Here is a 15,279-nt window from a genome sequence, read left to right as displayed (position 1 = left end):
AGCGCACGTACGCAGCAGCGGCGGCGACATCAAACACACTGCTTGCCGTCGGCGCTTGTTTGTTCCGGCTTCAAGGGCACGCGGGGAGCGGCGAGGCGAGTGTGTGGGAGTACTCGCACTGTGATTGGGTGAATTTGGGTAGGCTGGATGATCTACGATTTTTATTGAACGATCGTTGCGTATGCTTTGTGCATGTATCGTTTGCGTTTGTGTGAGTGCGCAGCGCGGTAGTAAGGCTAGTAACACACGCGCCGAATTAAAGTACGGCTGGGTTACACTGACGGATATACGTAAATAAGAAAAAAACATGAAAAAATTACCTACCCATTTTTTCGTTGATTTGGGTCGAGAATCATTAGCATATTTACGTCCTTGACTATGGCACGGATGCAAATCAACAGCTTGTATTGTAAGAGCCGAACTGGGAGATGCCATCAGAGTTCTGGTTGTTAAAATAGGGATATTGGTGAAAAAATTTTCATACTCAGATGCTACCTCCGAGTCTGACTTAATGTCTACATTGTTTATTTTTAAGTGAAAGTCTCGATTCCGTACAGTGGATCGGCCTATTTCTGAATTAATTATATTCCAGGTGGTTTTTATTTTATTTCCAGAAGCTTTTATTTTCTGTTTTATGTGTACTGATTTTGCGGAGGTACAGGCTCGTTTAAATAAAAGGGGTCTCTCGTAGAGGAGAATAGATGTCTCCGGGCGGAGATAGAAAGGATGCGCGAGCAGGAGGCGGAGCGAAGCGGGGCCACTCCGCGGCAATCGCAGTCCTCTCCAGGGGAGAGCCAGGTTCTGGCCCTGGTTCGGCGGGAGATGGCGGCCTTCCAGGCTCGGTTCTCTGTCCTGGAGGGCAGAGTTCTGCGCCCTCCCCTCGCGGCGCCGAAGCCCCAAGCAGCCCAAAGGGCCTCTTATGCGGCTGCGGCAGCATCTGCTCCGAGTGAGCCCCCTGTCGCAGCGGCGATCGGACCGCCCAGGAGGGCAGCCACCCAGCCGAAGCCAAAGGCCGCAACGGCGGTCCGGGCGCAGAGGACCCCGGTGCCACCCCCAGCACCGGTCCCGTCGTCAGCACCAGTGGCGAGACGCCCCCCAAAGCCGACTCCGTCGGCGAGTACTTCTCCTCCCACTCAATCCAAGTGGCAGGTGGTGGGGGAGAAGAAGAAGAGAGGGAAGGCGGCGAGAAAGAAAGCCCAAAGGCAGCGCCGCAAGGAGCGAGCCGTCGCGGCTCAACTACGCGCCCCTAAGACCGCGGTTGCGGTCAGCCCGGCCACAAGGCCGTGTCTTGCAGCGCCACGCCGCACTGCACTGCATGTGCGGCTGCTGGAAGGCCAGCCGAACACCGAGCGGGGTGCAAGACCTGTACCCCACCCGTCAAGACCAGGGGCAAGGGTCGGGCGTCCGTCGTCGCCACAGCCGCCATCTCCGCGGTGGCCACTGCCGCAGCTCCCGCGGCCGCCGCCACCTCCAATGATGCCGTCGCTGCCGGCGAAGTCGCCGCTGCTGCTGCCGCGGTGCCCGCTTCTGGGCCTGAAGAGGAATAAGACGCGATGGAATTCTAAAACGGCTCCACTACTCTTCCTCCAGGCGAACATCAACCACTGCGCCCGTGCCCAGGACCTGTTGCTCCAAAGCATGGCGCAGTGGTCGATCAACATCGCCGTGGTCGCGGAGCCGTACTTTGTCCTTCCCAGGGATGACTGGGTCAAGGACCTTAGCGGCTCGGTGACCATCATATCGTCGGCCGCCGCTGGTACTCCTTCCCTCGAAGGGGTGAAGAGTGGAAGGGGTTGCGTCGCAGCACGGTTCGGGGAGATAGTTGTCGTGGGGGTATACTTCTCCCCGAACCGAACTCTCGCCGAGTTCCACAACTCCCTCCTGGAGTTGTCTGTCGTCGTCGGAAGTTACACTATCCCTGTGATAGTGTTAGGGGACTTCAACGCCAAGAACTTGGCCTGGGGTTCCCGACACACGGACGCGCGGGGAAGGATGGTGGAGGACTGGGCGCTGGAATCAGGCCTGGTCGTCCTCAATCGGGGTTCTGTCCCCACGTGTGTACGTATGCGGGTCGACTCTGTAGTGGACATCTCGTTCGCCAGCCCCGCTCTGCTACCGCGTGTCTTAGACTGGCACGTCGAGGAGGGGGTGGAGACCTATTCCGATCACCGATATATCCGGTTTGACGTCTCCGCCCAAAATCCAAACGTGCCGGTCCTGCAGACCCCGAGTGGTCCACGTTGGGCGCTAAAGCACCTTGACCGGGAGCTTCTCCTGGAAGCCTCAGTCGTGCAGGCCTGGGTGTCATCACCGGACAGGCCCGCTGACATCAACGACGAGGCGGAGTGGTTCCGGGAGACCATGTCCGAGATCTGTGACATGGCCATGCCCCGAGTCCTGCCAGGACGCGCCCGACGCCAAGTGTACTGGTGGTCCAGCGAGATTGCGGCCCTTCGTGAGGCGTGCGTCGCTGCGAGACACCTGTACACCAGACACCGCAGGCTGCGCATCCGCCCTCCGGATGCAGAAGCCAGGGAAGCGGAACTGTACGAGGGATACAGAGCTGCGAAGACCGCCCTCCAATTGGCCATCATCCAGGCCAAGGAGGTGGCCAATACGGAGCTGCTGGGGACTCTGGACAGAGATCCGTGGGGGCGCCCTTACAAAATGGTGCGGGGTAAGCTCCGCCCATGGGCCCCCCCGCTGACCCAGAGTCTTCGGCCTCAACTGGTGGAAGAGGTGGTGAGCGCTCTGTTCCCTTCGCGCGGGGAACACTCTCCCCCGCCCATGGTTCTGCAACCCGCGGTGTCGACTGTGGACCACACATCCGACGACGACGTTATCCCCGAGGTGACTGGGGTGGACCTGAGAGTGGCGGTAACCAGGCTGAAAGCCAAAAATACCGCCCCAGGTTCTGACGGCCTGCCTGGCAAGGCCTGGGTCCTGGCCCATGAGGCTCTCGGGCCTCGACTTAGGGGGCTTCTTAGCGCATGTCATTTTGCACTAAAACGAAAGTAGCAAAGAAACTTTTAGCTAAATCATTTTTTGAGAATGAAGCACTGTCTGGTGGTACTCAAATACACACGTAGCAAATAAATAATATTAATAATTAAAAAAAAAAATAAAAAAAAAACGAAAAAACACATTCAGGCATTACAATAGTTCATCGTTAATATTATATATCTGTGGAGGCTTGTTATTAGCAACTGGAAAATATATTTTTGTTACATATTATGTTATTAGTCTGTAAGCCTTCTTAAAATAAAATAAAATAAAATAAAATAAAATAAAATAAAATAAATGCATGGAGAGGGGCCAGTTCCCACTTCGTTGGAAGACAGGGAAACTGGTCCTCATTCGGAAGCCGGGGCGCCCTGCGGACTCTCCGTCCGCATACCGGCCCATCGTGTTGCTCGACGAGGTGGGCAAGCTCTTCGAGCGAGTTGTCGCAAACCGCCTCGTCGCGCACCTTGGGGGATGGGGCCGGACCTTGCGGACAACCAGTTCGGTTTCCGCAGGGGGCGCTCAACGGTGGACGCCATCATGCGCGTGAGATCTCTCACGACGGGGGATGCTGTGTCCCGGGGGGGGGGGGGTCGTCTTGGCGGTGTCTCTTGACATCGCCAATGCCTTCAACACCCTTCCCTGGAGTTGCATTAGGGAGGCACTCCGGTACCACCGGGTGCCGACCTACCTTCGTCGCGTGGTCGAGGCCTATCTGTCGGATAGGTCCATCATTTACCCCGGTCACAATGGGGAATGGAACCGGCGAGAGATGTCGTGCGGTGTTCCGCAGGGGTCGGTACTGGGGCCGCTCTTGTGGAACATCGGCTACGACTGGGTGCTGCGCGCCGACCTCCCTAGCGGCGTCAGCGTTGTTTGCTACGCTGACGACACGCTGGTACTGGCACAAGGGAGGTCGCACCAGGAGGCGGCCGACATAATGGCGCGCGGGGTTGCGATAGTCGTTGAGAGGATCCAGCTGCTGGGACTGGAGGTGGCATTGCACAAGTCCGAGGCCATGTGCTTTCATGGGCTTCGGAACGCGCCACCTTCAGGTTCCCAAGTTACGGTGGGAGGGGTTACCATCGGCGTCGAGAAGGCGATGAAGTACCTAGGACTCGTCCTCGACGGCCGGTGGAACTTCGTCGAGCATTTCCGACGTTTGGGCCCCAAACTGGAAAAGGCAGGTGCTGCCTTCAAGCGGCTCCTGCCCAACCTGGGAGGCCCAAACGCCCCCTGCCGTAAACTCTACGCGGGAGTCTTGCGGTCCATGGCCCTTTACGGGGCCCAGGTATGGGCACGTTCGGTACGGCCGCGGGCTGTACACTACCTGAACGTGCCCCAAAGGGTGATAGCCATTAGGCTAATCCGGGGGTACCGCACGATCTCCCGCGAAGCAGCTGGCCTACTAGCCGGACTGCCACCGTGGGGTCTGGAGGCGAGAGTCTTCTTGCGCCTGTACGACTGGCGCGAGGAGGCTCAGCGCCGGGGGGAAACCCCGTTGCCGCGGCAAGTTGTCACGCAGCGGGCAGAGCTCCGGCAGAATGTCAGTGTGGCCTGGAGGGAGCGACTGTCGCAACCCAGTGCAGGGCACGCCACCATAGTGGCGGTAAGTCCCCTCTTTGAGGAGTGGCTCGGGAGGAGTCACGGCGCCCTCACGTACCGCATGACGCAGGTCCTCACCGGACACGGTTGTTTCGGGAGGTATCTGCATCGAATCGGTCGTGAGGAGGCGCCCGGGTGTCACCACTGTGCGGATAGCCCCGAGGACACGGTGGACCACACAGTCCAGGAGTGCCCTGCGTGGGAAGGGCACCGCCGGGTCCTCGTCGAGGCTTTAGGCGGCGGCGACCTCTCGCGTCCGGCCCTGGTTCAAGCCATGGTCCGGGGCGAGAGGGAATGGGATGCCGTCGCCTCCTTCTGCGAAGCAGTCATGCTCGAGAAGGAGGCGGCGGAACGTCAGAGAGTTCGCACCTCTCATCCCGGCCGCCGCGCTGGAGCAGGTAGACACCACGGGCGCCGGGTGTCGCGAGACGACTCCCGGCCACCGTAGGCGTGGGTCTGTGGGCGGTGAGTTCGGGTGGCTCATCGCTCATGTCTAGTTAATAGACAACAGACCCGTGTCGGCGGCGCGCGTTGTTCCACGCGCTCCTCAAAGAGATGTCAGCAACCCCAGCGGGGCCCAATAGGGCCAAGGCCTGCCGGGGCTGCGGTTGTTCGAAAGAGATACCGCGGCCCTGGTACATAAAAGGCCTATGACGGAACACGACGGTTTTTAGTCAGTAAGAGTCTGACACTCCCTCACCGCTGCTAACCCACAGCGGGAGGGTCATTTGATGATTTTTAACGTCGGAAAAAAAAAAAAGTGGGCATGCGGTGAGGTGGGACATGGTCTGCACAGCAGGCCCGCACTCGCACCTTAGATCATTTATAGTTAATGTTATGCATTAACTTACCCCAGTGGAATAAAATACTATAATGCCGTATAACAGGATAATCACTCTTGAAGTATAACAAACCCAGTTAACAAATAGCTGCAATAAAAAAAGAGACTTAGAAATGAAATGGTGTCTATGACCAGTTCTAGTAATGCAAAAAAAATGTAGGTAAAAATTAAATGTACCATAGATTGAAGCTGCTGACCAAACCCTTCCAAGTAATCTAACAAATTATTATAATAAACCAAACTCTTCCTTACATTTCGGATACTGTTTGCAACGTTATTCTGCGCAGTAATACAAATAGGGACTGAATTGGATGCTACAAATAATCTCAGACACTTCATACGGTTTTGTAGTAACGCAAAAATGATAATGATTGTCACATAGTGAAGGTCCAGGGCTGTGAATGTGAGGAGAACACATAAATGCCCAAGATCTGAGCTAGTGGTCGTTGAACCGTGGGCAACAGTAATCCCAAATCGCATAACAGAATTTACGAAAATGATCAAGTACGAAAAACGGGTGATCAGAGACATTCTTTCGAAACCAATAATTCTGTCGTTCGTTTTAATGGCAGTGAAAAAATCCAAAAATAGATTATTGTCGAAAAATAAGGACAAGAAGGACATCCAAGCGTATTCAACGAGAGCAACAAAAACCGCAGAAAAAAGAAATTTGCCGTACACCTCAGTGAAGTAGTTTGAGACGACGACAACAGAGAAACAAATGCAGTACAACTTCATGAAATAGCAGACAGGTTTGGATTCGGTGATATTCATGTAACTGCCAAGTAAGAGACGGCATGCTGCTATGGTTTTAAGTACCCACTCGGATACGATTTGTTGATTCGGAAGCTGTCGCTTGGGTATCATGGCGGCAAGTGACTGCTTCAACCTCTGGCTAAACTTCTATTGCCAGTATCGATTTATGTCCATTGTGGGAATAAAAATAAAGTCCGATGGGTTTTGCTGATATGAAATATACAAGAATATATGAATACACCGGTGTGCCCGTGTTCGTGATAAGTATCACCGTAATTATAAACTATGTTGAGAGCTACAATAATTTGTTTGACCTTGAGAAGTTTTCCATTTGGTATGAATGTCCTTTTTAATTTCGAAAATAACTGTTTTGCATAAATCCCTGGGTGTCCTTCGTTGTTCTACATTCTTTATTGAATCATGTTGTCATGACTATTCTCAGTCCTTGCTCAAAAGAAAGCTTGAATCAAAAGTCCATGTGAATAAATATGATTGATAGTGTTACTTTAAACTTTGGATGTAAAACTGATAGCTATAGATAAAATAATCTTTAAATGAGTAAAAAGATGAGGAAGAATAATTGAGACCTACTTTTAAGGACATTATGTTGAAAGTAGAGGTCAAACGCAAGCTCAGCTCATTACAAGAAACAAAATGGGTTCAGAAAAAAAATCACAGTTTGCAAGAATTAAGACGAGAAAGAAAGAAAACCACTAATAGAAAAACACACAAACTACTTTATTAAAACTTCAATAAGCTGAAAAATGCGTCAACTGCAAAGCTACAATGACATAAGTAATGCAAAGTGCGGCGGTGGTGAACAGCAGGTTGATGTCGAGCGGCACCGCGCGGCAGAGCGTGTATCGGAACGGACGCAGGCGCACGTACTGCAGCGCCGTCTGCAGCTCGAACCGGAGACCCTCGTCTGATGACATACAGAACTCAATGATACTCCAATTAAAGTATAGCATTTGGGGTCTAGCAAAACACTCAAACAACCAGTGTTTTCAAGGAGAGTATAGCCTTTCGGATACTGGACTGAAGAGGTCAGATAGAAAGTCGCTCCATGTAGAACTCCGGTTTCAACAACGTCGGGTTAGACTAGAAACCGACCACAGAATAATTGGGAAATGGCTACGCAAATAACGATGATGATAAAAGTGGCGGATCTACTTAACGAAGGTTCAAAGATGGCAATGCCTCACCTGAACATCTAAGTATTTGTGTAGTGAGCGTTTCCTTAATTCGATCCACTTCGTACATGATCGTTTCCACAATAATCGCTGAACTTGATATCAGCACTAGTGATGGATATAGCTCTAAAAATATATAGATCATTTGCGGCGTGAACTCCAACTAAAAGTTAAAATATGCATTTTGTTGAGATCTGAGGCGAAAGGAAGAAGCGGTTTAAAAAAAAATCTCTTGAATTTTCATACATTCAAAAAATATACCTGAGCAATAATATGTTGAACAAAAAAATAAACAACCACGCAAGCTCTACTAAAGTTGGTAATCCAGTTGACGGTTATCTGAAACAGTCGCCATATTGTATATATATTTCTAATTAAAGTATGAAAAACGTTCGATTAAGAGAGACTTTACTTACTGCGTATTGTAATAGTTCATTAAGAGATTGGAAATTATCCAGCAAGTTATTATAATACAACAAACTTTTCCGTACATTTGTAATACTGACTGCTATTTCATCCTGTCCAGTTACATAAATGGGGATTGAGTTGGTCTCTAAGAATGTTCTTAATTTCTTCATACGTCTATGAAGCATTGTGAAGATGATTATGACCGCTATGTAATTGACGTCTGTGGCTACTATTGCGCAAGTTATACTACAAAATGCGAGGACTGACGAAGGATGGGAAACAAGATGAGCAATGATAAGACAAATCCTTAGAAAAACACTTCCAAATATGATAAAGATGGCATAGTTAGTTAATGATAGATTTATTTTGAAGCCTATGATGCGGTCATTAGTCATGTTGGCAGCGAGGAAGGCAGGGTAACGATCGTAGCCGAAAATTATGGAAAGAATGACTGCGCACGTGTAATCGATGATGATGAAACTGTAAACCGGGAAAAGCGATCTTTTGGACAATGAAAGGATATACATGCTTACTATAGAGGAACACACACAAACGCAAAATAATTTTGTCAAGAATCGAGTGAGTTTCGATTGACCGAGATTGATATAATTTCCAAGTAACAATCGCAGAAGCGCAATAATTTGCATAAGACATAATGTTGGAGATTTAAATTGAAATAAGATTTTCGGATTCATGTTGGCTCGTTACTTCACGTGTAGTTGTCTACTGTCTACTGACCCTTTAAATGAATGGACTGAAAGTTTTACAGTTATTTTTGTAAACATAAAATAATTATGCTGATGCATCATGTTGATTAAGTACGTTTTCCAGAAGGTTCTATTTATTTTGGTCTTCGGTAGTTTCATTTTCATTCACTTAATAACTAATTTGTATAGAAGAAAATTTATGCTACTGGGATAAGATAATTTTTTAGATAAGAGCAACTATAAAAATGACTAGTTTGCACTGCTGTCGACTGAGATCCCACCCAAAACAAAAATGTGAAAGACTGCCAAGTTCGATAATATGGGAATGCTTCGCCTATAAAAGAAGTGAGATCTGAATAAGTACCAAGTTCCATACACATGCCTCAGTTAAAAATAGTTACTTTTTAATGATGTTACTTGGCAAGTTTTCACACACCTTGTTATAAACCTACTAAACGCAATGAATCAAGTATTTAATTTTCTATTAAAACTTGCCAAGTAACATCATTAAAAAGTAACTATTTTTAACTGAGGTATACTTATTCAGATCTCACTTCTTTTATAGTCGAAGCATTCCCATATTATCGAACTTGGCAGTCTTTCACAATTTTGTTTTGGGTGGGATTTCATTTATTTTTGTAAGGTTGTTTATTTTATTTTTTTCTTATGATGAAGTTAGTTAAAGATATGTCTCATTTATACTATCTTTCAGATTTTTTAATATGCACTATGTTTCTTACAAAGAAATGAACTAGATTAACTAAATGGACTAGATTTACCAACTGACTGACATGACATGTTATCATATATTATGTTCGTGGATCAAAGTTACACATTCGTTATTTTCGAAAGTGATTCACACTTGGCCGTTTTCAGATTTTTATTTTACTTTGACTAAATACAAACCTTTGTAACGAATTTCAGATCGGTAAAGTTCCCGGCACGTAACTTGGCAAGAATCGTGAGATGAAAACAGGTCCTATTTTTTTCAAGCAGACATAATCGCCAATAAATGATGTCAATAACCATAGAATAATGCACAAGCAATAACAGGGACCACTTTTTTGTATAATTTAGTGCACTATGAGCGAGCTCACACTTATTAAAGGTCCCAAATCCTTGCCAAGTTATATGCCGGCTACTATACGACCATTCGAAGATATATTATATAAATATAGATAAAGAACAATGTCAGGTTTCGGCCCACCCAATCAACTTTTAAAACTAAATTCTCACGGACACAAAGTTCTTTACTACAACAATTTAAATAACAATATAAAATGATGATGATGATGATGATGACTCCAGACCGATTTCGGTCACGGCGACTGCCTCAACTCCGTACAGATAATTGTCGCTGGTGTGCTCGCATATGACTACAGTAGCCAATCTTCTTTGAGAAGGTCCGCGCACATTGCGGACATGTGAGCACACCATTATCATAATTGTAACTGATTGCCGCGGGTGGTCGGGCTTTCAGTTCGTCGCGTCTAGAATCAAGCTCTGACCGACGACGCTCCTCAAAGTCAGAAACTTTGTTTCTAACTAGAGCTCTCCAATCAGGCCGTTGGGCTGCTAGCCCTTCCCATTGCGAAGGCTCAATGTCACATTTTTTCATGTGACGTTTTTGCACATCTTTATATCGGAGGAACTGTCCGCCCTGCTTTCGTTTGCCCTCCTTTAGTTCGGAATAAAAGATGCGCTTAGCCACTCGCTCCTCCGCCATACGTGACACGTGACCGCACCATCTAAGCTGTCGCCGCATAAGGTAAGCCTCAGTGCCACCGACATTGGCTCGTCGCAGCACTTCGGTGTTTCGCACACGATCAGACCATCGGATCTTAAGTATTTTACGTAGACATTTGAGGTGGAATTGGTCTAGTGTGCGGATATGCCGGCGGTACACAGTCCACGTTTCAGCAGAGTATAAGAGTTAGGCAATACTATTGCCATATAAACCGATATTTTTGTAGCCAGTTTAAGATCATGGGAACGGAAGACCTTGGCATCCAGCTTGCCGAATGCTGCGGCAGCAGCACCGATTCTGCTGTTGATCTCTACATCAAGGTCGCACTTCGATGTTAATGTGCTCCCCAAATAACGGAATTTATCGACCTGCTTTAACGAGTCCTCACCGAGTCTTATAGTCAGTGTCTCGTGACCGTTATTGTCCAAGGACATAACCTCCGTCTTCTTGACACTGATCTTCAGGCCAAATTTTTGACAAACCTCGTGAAAATTGGACATCAATTGTTGCAGGCTTTCTGGGGATTCCGCCACGAAACACAGATCGTCAGCATACATGATCTCGGTGATCAGGGCATACGATACTTTAGTGCGTGCCTTAAACCTGGCTAGATTGAAAAGATTGCCGTCGGTGCGGAAACGGATGCGAACTCCATCGGATGACAATTGTAAGGCATCGCGTACTACGACTGCAAAGTACAACGTGAACAGTGTAGGCGCAAGCACGCACCCTTGCTTCACCCCACAGGTAACGGGAAAGAAGTCTGACTGATCGTCATCGACAGCGACACAGCACTCCATGCCATCATGCAGGAGTCTCAGAAGCCTTACAAATTTATCCGTGCATCCTAACTTATTCAGTACTATCCAGAGGGCTTCTCGAGGCACACTGTCAAAAGCCTTCTCAAGGTCAACGAAGCACAGGTATAGCTGTCGCCCCTGTTCACGGCTCTTTTCTTGTAGTTGACGCAATGAAAAAATCGCCTCACAAGTACCACGGTCAGGTCGGAAGCCAAACTGGGTTTCCGGCAAAATCTTTTCAGATAGGGTCATTAGGCGGTTCAGTAATACTCTAGCAAAGACTTTCCCAGGGACTGATAAAAGAGAAATACCGCGGTAGGAGTTGCAGTCAGAACGGTCGCCTTTGTTTTTGTATAAAGCACAGATGCGAGAGACTTTGAAATCTGCTGGAATACGTTCCGTTTCCCACAAATGGACAAAAAGTTCATAGATGGCGGAATGCAACTCGTCACCACCATATTTGATCAATTCTCCCGGTAAAGAGTCCATGCCTGCCGCGCGTTTGTTTGGCTGTTGTTTAATAGCAAGAACAATTTCGTTACGTGACAGTGGCTGATCCAGCAGATTTGCTACAGGTAATTGAGGTATCGAACTGATGTATTCTAGATCTGCTGATCGATCACAATTAAGCAAAGAACAAAAGTGCTCTGCCCACCGCTTTAAAATGGCGTCTTTGGATTCTAGAAGGTCATTACCGTCCTTGGACTTTAAAGGAACCTTCAGCGAATTTTTCGTACCAATCAGTTTTCGAACCTCACCGTAGAACTCTCCGAGCTGATTAGTATCTGCGAGCCACTGCATATACCGAGCTTTTTCCTGCCACCACCGATTTTTTATTTCCCTAGTTAGTTTCCGCAGCTCCAGGTCACTCTTATTTATCTCTGCAGCACTTCTGCCTTGCTTTTTTCCGCTACTTTCCCTAAGAAGGGCACGGTGTTTGCCGATTGCAGCCATGAGAGCTTCATCATTCTCATCGAACCAGTCCTCGTTCTTACGGACTTTAAGACCCAAAGTACTTTTAGCGGTGTCCAGAATATGAGAAGATAAAGCTCCCCACTCAGCATCAGCATCCCTCGCACCGTTTCTTAGTGATGGAAGCGTACTAGCCAAGGTTTCTGCGTACTGTTGTCTAGTCCCGAGATTCTGAAGCAAATCTACGTTTAAATGCGCAGGCTTCGCTCTGCCTGATCTGCGGGGACGACGTAGGCAAAGATTCAATTTAGTGACAACAAGCCGGTGATCAGTCCAACAGTGTGCTCCTCGCATTACGCGGGTTATTTGGACTTGGGAAATATCTCTTTATCTTACAATTGCGTAATCAATCAAATGCCAGTGTTTTGATCGTGGGTGCATCCACGTTGTCTTGTGCTTGGCGCGAAGTCGGAACATAGTGTTCGTAATAGCCAAATCGAATTGAGCACAAAGACTAAGCAACAGTCGGCCATTACTGTTCATGTTGCCTGTACCGTGTCTGCCTAAAACTTTAGGCCAGGCTTCGTAGTCCCGCCCGACCCTGGCATTAAAATCACCCAGTAGTAGGATCTGTTCACTGGGGCGTACGCGCTCGAGACAATGTGTCAGTTCCTCGTAAAATTTATCCTTGATGTCATCAGACTTGTCCAGCGTTGGAGCATAGACACTGATGACATTAAGATAATTGTTATGGTCAAGATGAAGGCGCAGTGTGGTCACGCGGTCAGAAATGTGAACAGGATATTCCTGAAGATGCCTCAAAAGATGGTTTTTGATAGCAAAACCAACACCAGACCGCCGCGGTTCAGAGGCAGCAGTACCTTTCCACAGAAAAGTATACCCGCCGCCGTGTTCCACCAGCTCCCCTTCGTCAGCAAGATGTGTTTCGCTGAGAGCAGCCACATCGACATTATAGCGATGAAGTTCTCGTGCTACTATGGCGGTTTTTCGCTCGGGACAGGCGTTGGCATCACTATCAAGAAGTGTCCGAACGTTCCACGCGCCGAAAGTCAAATTGGTAGATGGTGTTTTATTTTATTATATAAAATGATATATACAGGGTTACTGGTAAGTAGACCGCATCCTTTCAGGAGGTGATAGTATAGGTCAATACGGACAAATTTGACCCTGGGATACACTGGGCAAAAGTTAACCCGTTTCAAGATAATCGAATTTCAAGATCAGTCGTCTAGGTACACGTATAACTTTTCATTATTAGTTAAAAGTCTCATTTTTGTGGATTTTTGTTTGTTTTTGGATAGAAGATGAATCATTTCATAATAACAAACCATAAAACTGTACAAATCTCAGAGGAAATTATAGCGAACAGAAATTACTTTTTTAGTAGATATTTTCTCAAAAATATTACTTTTCATTTTTTTGTGCAGAATACTTAAAAAACATCTACATTTATATGGCTATCCAAAAAGCCACAAAACACACAAAAATCCGCAAAAACGAGACTTTTAACTAGTAATAAAAATGTATACGTGTACCTAGACGACTTGTAAAGAAAAGATCTTAAAATTCGATTATCTTGAAACGGGTTAACTTTTGCCCAGTGTATCCCAGGGTCAAATTTGTCCGTATTGACCTATACTATCACCTCCTGAAAGGATGCGGTCTACTTACCAGTAACCCTGTATATAAATATAAAATACTAACGTCTTATAAAATATTTAATTGTTATCTAGAACTTTTCCAAAAAAAAATATCATTTTAATAAGTAATTATTTTGTTTATCGAGTTCAGGTTTTTCGTTTTAATAATTTGGAATAATTTGGTTTTGAGAAGTTTAATGCAAAAGTGGAAAACATAGAAAAGCTTCTGACATTAAACTACACAAAAAACTGTAAGAATTTTCACTGTACATGAAATTATTGAGCCTAAGTTACTATGGACGTCTGATATTGTTCTTTAGTTCGTTTTAGTTCCTTATGGGTATAAATTTACACCGGGGATGAAACACCTTCATTATTTTGAAACCGACTCACACTTGGCCATTTTCAGATTTTTCCCTTTACCTTGACATAAAGACCTACCTCCATGCCAAATTTCAAGTCAATACGACCATTGGAAGTGGTCTAGGTTTTTGATGAGTGAGTCAGTCAGTCAGTCAGTCAGTGAGTGTATAGTAAAAATAGCGATTTTCTGACGTCAATATCTCAAGACCTACAATAGGTATATTAATGAAATTTTGTATTTTAGATAAGTGAGGGGGTCTCAATAGATACTAGAAATTTGATATGCGTAAATAAAATAGATTTTGAGTTACACGAACCATTTCGGGCCAAATTCGACCCCCCGAATTTGGCCCGAAATGGTTCGTGTAATATAACCCACGGCCGGTGTGTCCCTTTTTTTGCTCGAACTTGGCGGACACACTGCCGTGTGTCTAGATTGGTATTTACTGGGGCTTATTTACTGAGACTTACTTTTTATACTGATTTTACTTGTTTATGATGCTGATATAAAATTTTTCGAGATATCTCATATCCCAAAAACGCTGCTCAAATTATAGACCATTTTCACACAAACGTTTTATTTAAACATCTACATTATTCAGCAAAATGGTGTAACTGAAAAGCTACAATGACATAAGTAATACAAAATGCTGTGGAGGTGAACAGCAGGTTGATGTCGAGCGGCACCGCGTGGCAGAGCGTGTATCGGAACGGACGCAGGCGCACGTACTGCAGCGCCGTCTGCAGCTCGAACCGGAGACACTCGTCTGGAAAGAAATAAGATATACAAGGTGTTATAGAATGCCAGTTCTTCATTACCCAGCTTTGTCTCTGGGTCTGTATATTTTAAGACGATGGGCAACATCTCCTTAGCTTAAAGTACCCACACTGCACTCACCAACACTCATGGTCAAGTTAGGGCATGAGTGTATGGGCATGGATGTGCAATTTTAGGCTGCGTCATTTTTCTGTACGTCTATAACGCAAGGAGGCATTCTTCCTGACGCAATTAAAGTTGTGACAATATCTTACCTGAGGTTCTCAATATTTGCGTGGTTAGAATGGTCTTGATTTTCTCCACTTCGCCTATAGTTACCTCCACAATCACCGCTGGTGAATAGATCATCACTTTTGAATGAAGTACTATCGTAAGGGCTCCCAATAAGAGGTCCGAATAATGCTGGAAATATTTTATTACAGTTGTTTGCATTTAGACCATGTGTAGTTAATGGTATGCATTAACTTACCCCAGTGGAATAAAAAACTGTAATGTTGTATAACAG

At 46.4% G+C, this 15,279-nt stretch overlaps 3 protein-coding genes across 3 annotated transcripts; 1 reads left to right on the top strand and 2 right to left on the bottom strand.

The window, feature by feature from the left end:
* Positions 1 to 726: 726 nt before the first annotated feature.
* LOC124641034 (nematocyst expressed protein 3-like) lies at positions 727 to 1,547 on the top strand. Its single transcript, XM_047179042.1, has 2 exons — positions 727 to 1,263; positions 1,383 to 1,547. Exons 1-2 carry the CDS (start codon positions 727 to 729, stop codon positions 1,545 to 1,547), a joined length of 702 nt encoding a protein of 233 aa, XP_047034998.1.
* Positions 1,548 to 6,954: 5,407 nt separating this feature from the next.
* LOC124641033 lies at positions 6,955 to 7,991 on the bottom strand. Its single transcript, XM_047179041.1, has 3 exons — positions 7,905 to 7,991; positions 7,411 to 7,561; positions 6,955 to 7,130 (listed from the first exon to the last, which is right to left on the bottom strand). Exons 1-3 carry the CDS (start codon positions 7,989 to 7,991, stop codon positions 6,955 to 6,957), a joined length of 414 nt encoding a protein of 137 aa, XP_047034997.1.
* Positions 7,992 to 14,590: 6,599 nt separating this feature from the next.
* LOC124641032 lies at positions 14,591 to 15,122 on the bottom strand. Its single transcript, XM_047179040.1, has 2 exons — positions 15,029 to 15,122; positions 14,591 to 14,763 (listed from the first exon to the last, which is right to left on the bottom strand). The coding sequence occupies exons 1-2, from the start codon at positions 15,120 to 15,122 to the stop codon at positions 14,591 to 14,593; spliced, it is 267 nt and encodes an 88-aa protein (XP_047034996.1).
* Between the last annotated feature and the right edge of the window lie 157 nt (positions 15,123 to 15,279).

Source organism: Helicoverpa zea, chromosome 21, assembly GCF_022581195.2.
Source record: "Helicoverpa zea isolate HzStark_Cry1AcR chromosome 21, ilHelZeax1.1, whole genome shotgun sequence".
NCBI lineage: Eukaryota > Metazoa > Arthropoda > Insecta > Lepidoptera > Noctuidae > Helicoverpa > Helicoverpa zea.
Note: the sequence above shows the minus strand (reverse complement) of the source record. Positions and strands in the feature narration are given on the sequence as shown.

What these genes read in the sequence shown, in the direction of transcription:
- LOC124641033 (XM_047179041.1), bottom strand. Translation starts at nt 7,991, where the DNA reads ATGCTTCATAGACGTATGAAGAAATTAAGAACATTCTTAGAGACCAAC. An exon ending in CTGGACAGGATGAAATAGCA is followed by an intron (nt 7,562 to 7,904) that starts GTCAGTATTACA and finishes TTTAACTTTTAG; the next exon opens with TTGGAGTTCACGCCGCAAAT. An exon ending in ACAAATACTTAGATGTTCAG is followed by an intron (nt 7,131 to 7,410) that starts GTGAGGCATTGC and finishes GTATGTCATCAG; the next exon opens with ACGAGGGTCTCCGGTTCGAG.
- LOC124641034 (XM_047179042.1), top strand. Translation starts at nt 727, where the DNA reads ATGCGCGAGCAGGAGGCGGAGCGAAGCGGGGCCACTCCGCGGCAATCG. An exon ending in CCCCTAAGACCGCGGTTGCG is followed by an intron (nt 1,264 to 1,382) that starts GTCAGCCCGGCC and finishes CCACCCGTCAAG; the next exon opens with ACCAGGGGCAAGGGTCGGGC.
- LOC124641032 (XM_047179040.1), bottom strand. Translation starts at nt 15,122, where the DNA reads ATGATCTATTCACCAGCGGTGATTGTGGAGGTAACTATAGGCGAAGTG. An exon ending in GCAAATATTGAGAACCTCAG is followed by an intron (nt 14,764 to 15,028) that starts GTAAGATATTGT and finishes ATTTCTTTCCAG; the next exon opens with ACGAGTGTCTCCGGTTCGAG.